The sequence below is a fragment of the Hippoglossus stenolepis genome, chromosome 13, assembly GCF_022539355.2.
Source record: "Hippoglossus stenolepis isolate QCI-W04-F060 chromosome 13, HSTE1.2, whole genome shotgun sequence".
In the NCBI taxonomy this organism is placed as follows: Eukaryota; Metazoa; Chordata; class Actinopteri; order Pleuronectiformes; family Pleuronectidae; genus Hippoglossus; species Hippoglossus stenolepis.
This window is the reverse complement of record NC_061495.1, coordinates 15,673,642-15,687,720: the sequence shown is the minus strand read 5'-3', so window position 1 is coordinate 15,687,720 and position 14,079 is coordinate 15,673,642. Positions and strand designations below refer to the sequence as shown.

At 42.7% G+C, this 14,079-nt stretch overlaps 2 protein-coding genes across 5 annotated transcripts; both read right to left on the bottom strand.

Moving 5' to 3' along the window:
* Positions 1–4,076: 4,076 nt before the first annotated feature.
* On the bottom strand, positions 4,077–7,587 carry tnfsf13b (TNF superfamily member 13b). 3 transcript variants are annotated; one of them, XM_035174957.2, is made up of 6 exons: positions 7,027–7,587; positions 6,830–6,947; positions 6,237–6,293; positions 5,161–5,261; positions 4,747–4,897; positions 4,077–4,542 (listed from the first exon to the last, which is right to left on the bottom strand). In XM_035174957.2, the coding sequence occupies exons 1-6, from the start codon at positions 7,246–7,248 to the stop codon at positions 4,430–4,432; spliced, it is 762 nt and encodes a 253-aa protein (XP_035030848.1). In that variant the 5' UTR covers positions 7,249–7,587; the 3' UTR covers positions 4,077–4,429. The 3 variants fall into 3 exon arrangements, with proteins under 3 accessions (XP_035030848.1, XP_035030846.1, XP_035030847.1); XM_035174955.2 differs by having other exon boundaries at positions 5,161–5,285; positions 7,027–7,585; XM_035174956.2 differs by having other exon boundaries at positions 5,161–5,285; positions 6,830–6,926; positions 7,027–7,579.
* Positions 7,588–9,999: 2,412 nt separating this feature from the next.
* abhd13 (abhydrolase domain containing 13) lies at positions 10,000–13,547 on the bottom strand. 2 transcript variants are annotated; one of them, XM_035174953.2, is made up of 2 exons: positions 13,363–13,547; positions 10,000–12,147 (listed from the first exon to the last, which is right to left on the bottom strand). In XM_035174953.2, exon 2 carries the CDS (start codon positions 12,111–12,113, stop codon positions 11,058–11,060), a length of 1,056 nt encoding a protein of 351 aa, XP_035030844.1. In that variant the 5' UTR covers positions 12,114–12,147; positions 13,363–13,547; the 3' UTR covers positions 10,000–11,057. The 2 variants fall into 2 exon arrangements, with proteins under 2 accessions (XP_035030844.1, XP_035030845.1); XM_035174954.2 differs by lacking the exon at positions 13,363–13,547 and adding an exon at positions 12,922–13,342.
* Between the last annotated feature and the right edge of the window lie 532 nt (positions 13,548–14,079).

Sequence of the window (14,079 nt, the reverse complement as noted above, 5' to 3'; positions counted from 1 at the left end):
CTGCAGACAGAGCATGCTGGGTTTTATAATCAGGATTCAGGGTTCACCTTTAGCCCCTGTCATCAGTCAGACCTGTCCTCAAGCTCACAAACAGGGGACGAGGGAGGAGGGAGGAAATGAAAGGGCAGATGGGGACAAGTGATGCAGCCTGAAAGATGAGAGAGTGAAGGAGTGAGCGCGGTGTTTCCTCAACCAGAGGAACTTCGGCAGCTGCTGTGGGTTGTGTGGAAAGACAGTGGAGTCGCTCAACTAATTTAAAATCGTGATTTAATCAAAGTATGTATTCACACTAACTATAAAGACTGACGGATAAAAGGCTGACACATATACAGCATCTGCCTCTTGTGTACCACAAATATAAACCTGGTCGAACCACAAATATTGACACTTTTATTGTATAAAGAGCATAGACTGTTTATAAGGATGGAAGACATGACTGATCCTCAAAGGTGAAGCTAAAGCATCTTGATTTGCCACCTGGTGGTTAGCTACAGTATATTCCACCCCCCAACCGCCTATGTTAAAGGGATAGTTCACCCAAAAAGGAAAACTCAATCATTACCTACTCACCACAATGCCATGGAGGGGTGGGTGAAGTGTTTAAGTCCACAAAACACTTTTGGAGTTTCAGGGGGAAATAGCATTGCAGCCAAATCCAGTACAATTGAAGTAACTGGTGACCACTTCTTTCAACATAAAAAAAAAAACAAGACAACAAGAAACAAGAAACAACGCAAAAACAACAAATGCCTTTATACTGATCCTGTAGTGTCATCCAAGTTTCAGTAAGCCTTGACATTCAAATTTGAAACAAGGTAATTTACACCATGTTTTTGTCGCGTTCATGATCGTACGCAAGGAGCACGTGACGACATCAGCAAGAACTCCAGTGGCAGCCTTTTTCATGATGTTTAAATGCAGTCTCATAAACTCTGGAACGAATCAAACAAACACTAAGTAAACTTCATGTACTGATCAGGTCCTGATAACTGATGAGCGTTTATTAGTTGAAGTGAGAGCAGGTCAGAGTGGAGGAGGAAACAGAAACTCCAGCTGGGTACAAACCAACCGCAGCTCTGCTCTGATCATTGAGAAGCTTTGACCAGAGAGAAACTGTTCTTCAACAAAGTCACTTCCCGGCTGCTTCATGTTATCGCTCCTCAGGCCCGCTCAGGCTCGCCCGCTTCTGGTATTTCACATGATGGCCTGATACGATGATGATTTAAAAAAAATGAACGTGAGCAATGTTCACGCTCGGTGGAGTGAACATCGTAAAATGTAAACTGATTTTTTCAGTTCATCATTCACAAAAACTACGAATGTGTTCAAAGAACGCTGTTCATGCACGACACTGCTCCTCTCGAGTAGCGAGATGATAGACACGGCGTGATTGAACCACCAAGGTGCAAGTGCAACATCATACATAGGACGAAAGCATGTTAGTGCGTGCCCTCCTGGCAGCCATAGAGATTGAACTGCAGTGCCTGCAGTTTGAAAAAAAACGTCTTAGAATGAAAGTCTATCAGAGCGAATTTTAATTTGTGGGTGAACTATCCCTTTAGGGATAGTTTGATGGACCAAGTACATGTCAAGTAAATTATTTCCGTCATTTTAGGTAGTTATTTGAAAAATGGGTGTGAAACCTCATGATTGACAGCTGACTGATTGGTTGAGCCTGTCATTTGTATAGACGGGACCTTGCTACCACGTCTCAAATCTGCTGCACACTCTGTTATAAATGTGCAAGATGGCAGCGTTTATATCTGGGACATTTTGACCTCATTTGTAATAGTGGGAGGAAGTGGAGACACATCGTCCATGTTAATAGACAGTCTATGTATGAAGACAAGAGTATAACAACATCTACTTTAAAATCCCTTCAGTGGGAGAATGATGGGTGATGTTAATATGGGGTTGTGTGAGGTTGTGGGGCAACTGTCTGGAAAAGAAAAAGGCTGGAAACCACAGATCTGATGGGAACTGATCATTCCATGAATGTACACCTCACAGCAAAAACACACACACAACACAATCAACACATGGTGTAATGTGGAAAGATTTACTACTTTTCCAATGGGATGAACAATGAGCAGGAGTTTAAATCAGACATTGGGTTATATCCTGCACACACTTTGGTTTTTGCATTAGAGAATCTGCCTCAAATAATGTAGCTATTAAAAACAGCAACAACAATAAAAGTGAAATTGCATTTGCTATAAAAAGCTGTTACACTGCAACAAAAGTTTGTGACATCAACTATTTCAACTTTATATTTCTTGTCACAAGCTGGAAAAAAAACAATTTGCGTGTTTTATATGTGCTTAATATGGGTCTGTGCACTGGCAACATGTGTGTGAGTGTGTGAACTACACACAGTGTCAGCATGTGTACACAGCAGGTCTCATTTCACGATTCTCCGGTCAGACGCTGGTTTCTCTTTTGAGCGGCGAGCCCACAAATGACATCAGCTTCCGCCAACACACCAGCCGTCACTATGGCACCGCACAAAGACATTTCTGACCCAGAGGGAGGGGGAGCATCATGCCTGACGCATTTATAGGAGAGGTCTGGGCTCTGCTTCCCTCTTCTCTAATGCCCTCCTCCTCCTCCTTCTCCTTTTTCTCTCATTTTCTGTTTGTACAGCCGCCTGCTCTGTTTACCAGATCATCAAAGAGCTTCTCTGACTTCCATGGCTGCAACACCCTGGCTCTGGCCTTCTCCCCTTATGTGTAATAGCTGCGTACAGCCTCTCTCTTCTCTTCCGCTCTCTCTTCCACTAAGAGCTACTTCTATCCATTAAAGTCCATTTGAAATCTTTCTTTCCCAGAGTTCTATTTCAGACTTTATCCCCCCCCCCTTCTTTTCTCCTCATCTCCCTTCTTGTCAAATGGAGCCATGACTCCGAGGGCAATATGCCTGGTGCAGAAGTGACCACCCACTGGGCTTTGTCTCACTCTTTGCCCCAGCAGACAGAAGGCCCGTCAGAGAGAGAGAGAGAGAGAGAGAGAGAGAGAGAGAGAGAGAGAGAGAGAGAGAGAAACAGACAGGACAGAGTGTGGCAGGTGGTGAGAGATCCCTGCACAAAAAATATTTAAAATAAAAAATGAGGAGAGTTAAATTATAATACTGAGTAAAATATGGTATTTTTTGAGAGGTTAACATGACAGAGTCGTGAAACAAAACAAATAGCTGGTGCATTTTCAATTATGTCGTTATTTTGTCGAAAAAATTTAAATAAGATGTTCTTGGGGCGTTGTACCCCAAACCACTAGGAGGCATCTTTCCCCCCAATGTGAATCCCTTACACTTTATAGTCTGAAATTTGTACTTTATGTATTTATATTAATCCAATCTGTTTGTTATTTTTTCACGAGACTCCTATTTGCTTTACCAAAATGTTTTTCTTTGTCAGTCTTTGTCACCCAGCATCTTAACAACAAACCTGGAACAATTTGATTCAAGTTATTTCAGAATTTGTTGTTGTGCAGAATCTGAAAAGAGGATCGACCACCACACAAAACCTCTGTAGCGTAAATGAGGCGCTTATTGTATATTACCCGTAGGTGTAATAGTTGACATCAGTATTGATAGATTTCCATTATCCATACACATTATATTGTCTTGACATGTTATGCAAAACCATGTATGATAATCAATAATCAAATCACGATAATCAAAAATGGCTTTGATTCATTCATTTACGCAACAGATGTTTATAAAACATGATATGATGTTATATCCATATCATATGATCATCACAAAATGATTCTACTAAAGATCATCTAAACATTAAATTGAAGTGTTGCCCAGTCCTGTTATGTTTCTTCTTCTTAACTCTGTCTGTTCCTGCTCAGCCTTCGTTTGATTTGTCACTTTGCTGCCTTTTTTCCGTCTAGTGGTCACCATTGGAACAACAACTTCCAACCAGACTCCAGATGATGTCATCGCTTCAGACTCTCACTTTAATGTCATATAATTTAGACATGTGCAAGTAGACTAAAACAGAACTGTGGCAACCAGACTCAGATTGAAACTGCTAAAAGAACTAAGCATATAAGAAAAAACTATTTCAGTCGTACAGTGATGGAAAGTTTATTATCAATGAACAGTATAAGAATGACTTCACACAAGTGACACACAACCTTCAAGTCATATCATGTATTTGTGAATATTTGAAGAAAAAATGACCTGATTCTGGCAGTTTTTATGTTTAGAATATATTTTCCTGATGTGCGGTAGAAAAGAACACAATAGAGCTACAGCATACGGTACACACGTGTAAATTGTATGAAACATCATACAATGTTTCATACAAACATCAGTGCAGAGATGTCTTCTTCCCTCAAACATCCAAAGTCAAGCTTCCCAGTATGAAACCTCTTTTCCGATGACAGCGGCGTCCCCCGGGTCCAAGGTGAGATGACACAATTCAGGCCAGTTTGACAGCACCCAGGAAGGTGGCGTCTCCGTCCAGGGACACGGTGGCTGTGGAACGTGGGATCAGAAGCTCCAAGTGGTCACCGACCTCCAGCTTCACAATACCTGAGGGATGCACATGTACCCATCAGACCTAGAAATGGCATTTTCCCCTCCCCCTCCACAGACATATATCACCCAATTTCTGATGCACATTCAGGATGCAGCCATAGGCACACACACACAGACACACACACATGCTTGAGGTTGACTCAAGAGGAAAAACACGCTGTCCTGCACCAGCTGTGAAACGAGTGACCACTGGCTCACCCCCTGTGTAGCAGGTGTTGTAAGGGTAGACAGGGTTCATGGTCTGGATGCAGCGGAACAGGATCACATACTGAGGCTCATCTCCCACCACGTTCCTCTTCCTCCGGATCACCACGTGACCCATTGCAAAGGTGCTGTCCATGTAGTAGACCTGTGGGAACCAGATTTACTGGGTTAACTCTATGGGATGTGGCACCCTTGTGGGTTTTAACATGCGTCAACAGTCCGGTGATTGGTGGAGTAATCACTTGCATTTCCTCTTTCAGGTCTGTTAACCAACTGTATGTTTAGATGGAAAACACACTATTCACAATGTGGAGATGTACCCCTGCTATGTCAAATCCTATGAATGTCAGACAGAGCAGCGGCGCCTCCATGTGGACAAACTATGCAACGACGACAAAGAGTCTGTACCTGACTGTACACGAAGAAGAAGCCCTCCTCTCTGACTAAGATGCTGTCACCGTCTGTCTCCAGGGCCGAGCCCCTCCTCAGTCCAGCCTGCCACGGGATACCTGTGTGAGGCTCCAAGTCAAATTCTGATCAAAACAAATGAAAGTATACATGAGAAAACCTGTCAATGCACCTAAAGCTAAAGATCTGATCCAGCATTCAATCAGCTAGTTGTAGATCGGGGTTGATTCACACATGAATATATCATTTTCTGTGTTGACATTTTATTTGGACTCTAATTATAGGTATTTAATGTTAATTGCAGGAATCCAGATCTGACACTACTTGACTTTTATTATTAACAAAACTACTACTACTACTACTACTACTACTACTAATGATGATGACGATTGTACTTTATTGTCAGAACGAATCTGAAATTTGTTGTCGTATAGCAGCTCCATTTACAACATCGCAGGCAACAAGAATCTAGACATGAGGAAACAAAAATACATTTGATATAACATCCAAATCACAAAACGTTAACATAAAAGACAACTCTATAAACATGTAACATTATAAAACAAAGAAGATTGCACTCACATAAGATGACGCTCATATGTGATCATATTTAATCTTCGGATTGACTGGTGCCCAAAGGAGTTTTTCTGTCTCACCTTATTAAATCGTGGAACTTGTATCTCTGGTTGGATAGTAACAATCTATATTCACTACTACTACTACTACTACAACTAATAATAGTAATAGGGATAATAATGATTATTACTAAAATTACATCTAGAATCATTATTACTACTTTCTTTAAAACAGCCAGTCCGACAGAGCTTGAATAAATCCGTTCCTGGTCTCTCTCCCCCCCTCTCCTTCTTCTCTCCCCCATTTTTCCTCGCTCACCCCAACTGGTCGAGGCAGATGGCCGCTCACACCGAGTTCAGTTCTGGAAGCTTTTTTCCTCTCCACAGTCGCCAAGTGTTTGCTCGTTGTGGGAACTGTTTCTCGATAATATTGTAAGGTGTCGACCTCACTATGTAAAGTGCCTTGAGATAATGTGTGTTGTGAGGACAGGCATACTCTACCTTTCCTGAAGGTTTTCCTGCTGTTGTTTGCCAGCAGCTGTAGACAAGGCTGAGAAACTGGGACAAGAAAAAGTGTAAGACACGTTAAAACCAGTCCGCAGTTTTCTTCACATTGTCTGTCCACGGGTGTCTCATTTTCTTTCTGCTCCTTCCAGTATTTATGTTTGGGTGAAAGTTCTACTTTCAGTGCTCACCCCTGAGAATCGTTATATTGCACAACCAGATGGTGAGAACAGTCCCAGTACAGTACGTTCTTCCTGATAACATGTCTATCACCAGAGCTGATGAGTCATTCACACTTGGCTGTTAGTCGGTTGTTCTGGGGAACGTTTCCGTTTTCTTTTCATGGGTTCTTTTCAAGAGTGTAAAAACTGTAAGAGTCATCTGAGACAAATGTGTGATTTTGAGCAGCATAAATAACATCGATGCGACATTGAAGTGGGAAATATCCTGATATTAATGATTGAATACCTTAAACACAAGAAATGAGGTTGGTCATATACTGTATGTCTTTTACAAGTATTCCAAAAACATTCAAATCCCTCTCTTTAACAGCAGACTGTCAGACTCCGGTGCAAACTCCTCTGCCTAACCTAATGTCTCTGCTCCGTCCACCATCCTCCTCCTCCTGATGAGGGTGAAAGCAGGTCGCTGGTGTATCGTCTCTTGGCTGCTGCTGATGTTCTCACTCTGCGCAGACACAACATAGTCCTTACAAACACAGTAGCAACACAACGTCGTGCACGTCTTCACAACCCTGCTGTGTGTGTGCTGTTATGTCGCCTCTCACCTGGCCTCCAGGATTGACCTCTTGACCCTCCTCTCTCCTGCGACCGACCTCCGCCCTGAGTCCCTCCACCTCGGCCCTGAGAGCCATCATCTGGTACAGGGACAAAGCTGAAAGAGAGGACGAGGTGACAGCAGCGAGCGTCAGGAGGAAAATGGGCCAGGACAGCCTCCCTTCACCTGCCTCGTGTCCAGTCCCAGCCTTCACACCTGTCAGAACTGCCATCACAGCGGCCCGTACAATCCCTGGAGAGCTCACACTGGCAGCATGGCTGATCTCACGCCTGAACCTAGATGGCCTCTCCTCTCACAGAATTGGTGGAATGGTGGATGTTGGTGTCTGCCTCGATTCCGCTCGACTGACTCACTAAACTCTCGATTTTGTCGTCCTGTAGCCGGTTCCACTTTCGTCAGGGGGACTACGCAGAACATATTCAGTTTATATTTAAAAAAGAAAAAAACAGCTTCCCCTCTGCTGTTCCGCTCAGCTAACCACACTCAGCTTCCTGCCTGACCAGCAGCCCTCACACGTCGCTCCCGTCTTTCTCTCCATCCGGCTGCTTCAAAATGATAAAACACAGCTCAGCTTCTGCACATTAAGACGAGTGAGGTGTGCGATCGAGTGGGCAGAGGAAGGACAGTCACAGCAGATGAGATGAGCGACAGACTTGCAGACAAAGAGGGGGACTGATTTGAGACTGAAAAAGAAGAAAGAGGCATTTGATAGGAATTAGAAACATAAAGGACATAGTGAAAGGAGGAAGTACAAAAAAATAACTTCAACTCTGGATGGCAACATAACAGAAAAACAAACGACCTGCTACTCCCACAAAATAAAAAAGACATGAATCAATTTGGAGCTGGAACAAAAATCACACAAAACAAGATCTTTCAATGTATCAATTTATTGCATGTTACAGTACAGAAAATAGAAAGTGAAAATGTGTGCTTACAAAAGAAGTTGTCGACATTGGTTTGGAGATAGAAAAGAAACACAAACTCAAAATGGAGAAAGATGAATCATTCAGATGTCATTGTTTTCTTCAGTGTACAGTTACTGCAAGTCATCGCAAATGTACACAAGGTATGACAGCACTGTTCAGCTTCACGACTCTACATTATCACATTCCAGCTTTCAAAATGAAACCAACACTTTCAACAGCATTCAATCCACGTGAACATTCAAAACAATACGTCCCATAGTGCATTCCTGCAGTAGCTGGCAAATTATTTGCTTAAAAGAAAAAAGTGACATTCAGGTTTCGTCCATTTCTTTTCATGTGGCTAGAACAAGAACTCTTATATTCCATTTGCTTTAGAGCAGCCACTGAAACAATAAAATCAAATGAATCATGAGAAGTCCCCGCTTATTTTCTTGCATGAAGAAATACCACAGATGCAAAGCAACAGCAGAAGTGTGTAAAGCAAAAATTGTGAAACGAAAGGAGTGTTAATTCACATGGTTGCACAATGTGCTTTCCCCCCAACATGTGATGGGATACAATTCTTTGAACTGAATGCAGTCAAGTCAGCATATGGATTTGCAATATAATACAAAAAATGTCTGGTCAAATGTCACGCGAGAGGGAGGAAACACGTTCAATAAATAATTTGTTATAAAGCACACTATGTTATTTAAGACCACAATTTACATTCATAGAAGCCTCCAGTCCATTTCAGTTGGTATCACTCTGACATAATCTGGCCTTTGGGTGATGTGAGACTTTGTTCAGCGTACTGTTTACGCTTGATACTGTAACAGCATCAAATATGGCTGGAGAGATCAGTCGAGTGTTTTCAAATGGCTTTGATACCACTGCAGTGCAGCGAGCAGATAACAGTGTTTTAAATCATCCAGCTCGGCTCCGTCCCCTGGAAGACATGCGAGAAAAGTTGATCAACTCATTAGAAGCCCTCCAAGTGAGTAGAGCCATTTCGCCACACTGAGAATGGGGAAAGATGATAATCGCTAACAAATTATTACAACATCTGATTGAAACAAGCTTACGTTATTTTTAGTTCTAACAAACGGGCAACCGGTCACTGTGCTCATCCTTACTGTCTCTAACGGCCGTTTGGAAATCACTTGCTAGTGCTAAAAAATGTACAGGGGGACAATATTAACAGCCCTTTTTCTCAATATTCTAAAGTTCAGCATAAGCTTAACATGAGGCCTCATAAATCGGTGTTAGACAGATAAAGGTATGTTTTTTCAAATGTTTCTCTTAGGGAATTTGCGTGTTTCTGTGTTGATGCGTCTGTGCAGATTGTCAGTTATCCAAGTCATGGTATTTTCACAAGTTGTGCATGTGTACATCGGCGGCTTGTACATGATCAAGCCCAGTTACCTGCCCATGTCCAACTCATGACAATATGTCGATCTGCACTGGAGGAAATCGGTTGTTAAGGTGTGACGTGTGATATGTTTCCGGGACCAAGCTCTGGTATTTTCTGCGTTCCTTGCTTTAATTGTGGATGTCCGATGGTGGAACAGATAAAATATAGGTGAAAAAAAAACTAGGCTTTTGTCTTTTCCCCCTGTATGCTAATGTTATCTAGCTAGACTTAGCTGAGCCACATAGAAGCAATTACTGTGTGAAATGAAGTTGATTAAATGAGTTTATTAAAAACCTTAAAAGAATTTGGTCAATTTGAACTCTTGATGCCTCATTAAAAAAGTGACGATTCTGAATAAAGTCAGAGGTTCTGCCTTTGTTGTTTGCTTGCGACCTGAAGGTTTGGACCTGGATAAGGAGATTATCACACTTAACCAGCTGATGGAAACACTATGATGGGATTTTCTACTAATTAGACTTTACCCTAAAAAAGACCGACTCTGTGTTAGTCGGCCAAAGACTCCTCTTAGCTTCTGCTGAACCTTAGAATAATGTTTTGCATTAAATGAGGCATTAGGAGAGTCAGTATCAGTTTCAACCTTCAACTCGTTTGGTGTACATAAAGACATTATTAGATTGTATTAGACTTAAAGAAATCTGAACCCATTCTTTAATAACAAACCACACATGGAGCAAGTGCTCCACATTACAAGATCCAAAGTTTCTCCAAAGCAACTGGAGGCCATTTGATGGTAAACTCATTGTTTTAACAGGACACAGTAACAAGGAGAATCTCTTGTATCTTCTTCCAAACACACTGAAACAGAAGCAGTTCGACAGGAAACAAGATTCGAAGAACGTATTTTTAAAGGCGGAAGTATGAAGCATGTCACCTAATCTTTCTGTCAGTCAATGCTTTTTTTTCCTGACTGAATATTTACTCAATATCACAAGCTCTTTTTAAGCTACTGTATCTGACAATATTTCCAATCAAATATATAAATATGAATCACTACACTGTCATGACATGCCAAGCTGCTGCAAGTACTCCTAGTCCAAAGGGTAGAGAAAAAAAACAAAGATCCTTATGCTCCTCCAAGTATTGCTGTTGTTTGCGAACACTTAAACACAAAAATCTTAACAAAAAGGTCAAAAAAGTGCAAAATATTAATAGATTTAATATATATATATATGAGAGTGTACTGTATATATACAGTATAGGCCTACATGTTATCAGTGTCTGATATTGTATACTAGAAGAAGTGTTAATTTCTAGTAGTAATCAACTTTCTCTGAAACATGGTCCTTGTATGGTCATTAAATTGTGTGCAACTGTTTAATTTTAATACATTTCTGCCGACCCATTACAGCTGATTCTTCTGTGGTTGTGACATGTCTTGCAGTGTGGGTATGTATGTTCTGGAGTCATTCATGAAATGTCATAAAAACATGCATTCATAGCTGCAACACAAAAGATCCCTTGAGGGTTTGTTACCCGCTCAAAATTCCTTGAAATAGTCAAAATAGACATTTTGACAAAAGTTAAATTCACAGAAAGAGGAAGATTAAATAAAAACCCAGAAAAAGCATAGAAAATGTACATTCTTTCCAAAAATCAATTAAGTCCCTCAAATCAAGTTTTGTGACTTCATCCAGCCCCTAAGTAGAAGTCGACAGTCCCTCTCAGACAGATGGTTTTTCAGATGATGGTGACGCTCGCTGAGGTCTGATTACTCTCCTCGTGGGCGTGGCTCTTCAGCAGGTCTTTCATGAATTGCTCCAGACCAGCGAAGTAGCCCTGACACTGCCACGTGTCGTTGTGCGTTCCCTCTGGAAAGATGGCCAGGCGTTTAGTCCGTGCAGGAGACAGCTCATACAGTTGTTTCATCATAACTGGTGGGATGAGCTGGTCTGACAGGCCAGACACAAACAGCGAGGGCATGCGGCACAGCGCCACCTGTCGATAGGACAGGAACTGATTCCTATAGCACCACAGGGGCAGCAAGCGCATAGGTATGAAGGAGAAGAGCGTCGCTGCCATGTGGGGAATGCTGAGGAAGGTGTTTTCAACAATAATGGCTGCTACCCGGTGAGGGTTGGCTGATGCTAAGCGCACGGCCACAGCGCCTCCTAGTGAGCGGCCAAAGAGTACCACCTTTGTCTTGTCCAGATCAGGACGGGTCATGACATAGTCCAGTGTGGCCTCTGCATCCAGGTACAGCCCATCCTCGCTGGGCTCACCCTCACTCTTTCCATAGCCACGATAGTCCACCAGCACTACATTGGCTTTCAGATTGACCAGCATCAGCAGGGCATTTGGCACCCTGTGACCAATATTGCCAGCATTGCCATGGAAATAAAGGATGGTAGGTGGAGCAGAGGATGTTGGGCTGCTTTGATTGCCAGGGGTGACTCCAGGGGGCGTGTCCCCTCCAGTGTAACGAAGCAGGATGAGGTTGAGCTTCACACCGTCCTTGGTGCGGATGTAGACATTCTCATGTGGGATTCCGGTGGGCATGGGAACATAGAGGCGAGAGGAGGAGGGCTGGTCAGGGAAGTAGAGGAGCACATCCTGGAATTTGTAGAGGATGCCTGCGACTGAGGCCAGGATGAGAGCGAGGAGAAAAAATCCTCCATACAGGTGGAAGGTGAGGATGAGGGCCAACAGGGAGACTCGACAGGCACCCCAGGACCAGGAGACCAGGGCGAGGGTACAACGCTCCATTGCCCCCCACAGCCTCCAGGGCTTCTCCATGGCTAGACACGAGCTGAGTCACACAACAAACACACTGCAAACACAGAGACAAACAAGTGAGTACAGGGGAATGAATTAGGGAATCTAGAAAGAAATGTTTTGACAAAGAGAAATATGACTATAAAAAATTACATGAATCTCAGCATCACTGCATAACAATGAAAATAAAGTTATTAAGGATTAGCGCCTTTATTCTTTGTTTACTTAATATAAAATATTGCCTACTAAATTTCTTATGTAATCAGCATAAAATTACATGAAATGCAGGAAGAACACAAATATTAGATGCGAGATTCTGTACACTTAAAAGATATGACATTGTAAGTAATGAACAATTGATTATCACAATAGCAACCCTTTTAATGCTTATCTACTCAAAGGATGTTGTCAGGTTTATGGAATGCCTGTTTAATACTGCAGACATAAATATATATATATAAGAACAGCAAAAAGACAATCAAATAATTACACAAAGGTGCAGATAAAGCATAAACACACGAGCCATTAAAACAACATGGGACATTGAACCCATGTGGACTGATTCTGTCGTTCAGTCAATGCAGCTACTGCACTTTGCTATAATATCCGGTGTTCGTGCACCAATACAAATGCGTTGTGACTACGTGACTGGCACAGTTTCGGTGACGGGCAGCTCCAACCAGCACTGGTCACACACACAGATAGAAACCACTGCTGGTCCCGGACAGGTGTGCCCTGCTGGGCCGTCACCTGGTGAACTGGATCACACTGGTGCATCCAGTTGGAGCCAGAGTGAGCTTACAGTGTTGAGAGGAAATGTAAACCCCACCTTTAGTGAACCAGGCGTGGGCAGATGTAAGAACAGATGTGGCTGGCACGCACAGCAGCGGTGCTACAACGTCACAGCGCCGAGAGGGGGAGCGCGTTGGTGTCGCCGGCAACTGAATCAATATTAGATCAGCACTATTACAAAATCTGAAAACCTGTCATGACCCCACCCAGCTGGCGGCAATCACTACCTGAGACCAGAGGAGCTGGGACGCTAGCCGGCTAACATTAGCTAACGGCTAATGTCAGTAATCGCTCAGAATCATCCATTTGTCGGGACTCTGAGAAAACAGCGAATGTGACACGACCGCGAAGCCACAGCGAAGCTTCTTAAACCCGATCCAGCTGTTTGGCTCGGTAGCAGCCATGCTAACGAGGAAGCTAGCATCGGCTTCCTGACGGCTGCCGCTAACACAACTAGCCACCAGAGCCCCAAACTCACCCTTCTCTCATTCTCAGGGCCTCGGCTGCATTTTGCAAAGTTTTCCTCCAACAACACAGAGACACGTAGATACGGCCACTGTCACTCAGCTGTGAGGCGGCTCAGGAAACTACAGTGAAGAGTTGACCGGTGAAAACGCGAGATGAGTGAGCCGCTACAGAGGTGAGCAGCATTACTGGTGTCACCTTAATTAGGTCCGTGTTGAGCTCAGCACAAGGAAGGTTCCTAGTGCTGCGGCGGTTTGTTTTTGGTAAATGATGAAATGGAGAGAAGCAAACACCGCTGATGTCCTGTATTAATATTATAATATTTATTATACATATATGATGTTTGTATTCTTATCTATATTATTATTTATAATGTATTCTGGTTCATATACCCTGTGTGCTGTTCGATTTTAGTCCACCAGATGCCGCTATTCGGCAGAAGCAGAAGATAATCCAGAAAACTCACTGACTGATCATTTGAAATACCAAAAATATAAATAGTTGGTCTAGGGATGCTTCGTGAATAATGAACAGTACTATTTCACAATATGATCAAAATAAGCAGGGGGCCATAAATATTATCTATCACCATGCCTAACATAAAGCAAATACACAAACGTATATATTTTTTTCCTTTTTGTATTATCAAGTCAAAGTCGACTTTATTGTCGATTCTGCCATATGTGCAGCACATAGAAGGGATTGAAATGCCGTTTTTCTCTGATCCATG

Excerpts from the sequence above, each read along its gene's own strand:
- tnfsf13b (XM_035174955.2), bottom strand. The coding sequence starts at position 7,248 with ATGGCAGTTCTGACAGGTGTGAAGGCTGGGACTGGACACGAGGCAGGT. Across the intron at positions 6,294-6,829 it reads GGACGGAGCAGAGACATTAG|TTTCTCAGCCTTGTCTACAG; the intron begins GTTAGGCAGAGG and ends TTCTTGTCCCAG. Across the intron at positions 4,543-4,746 it reads CAACACCTGCTACACAGGGG|GTATTGTGAAGCTGGAGGTC; the intron begins GTGAGCCAGTGG and ends TGCATCCCTCAG.
- abhd13 (XM_035174953.2), bottom strand. The coding sequence starts at position 12,113 with ATGGAGAAGCCCTGGAGGCTGTGGGGGGCAATGGAGCGTTGTACCCTC.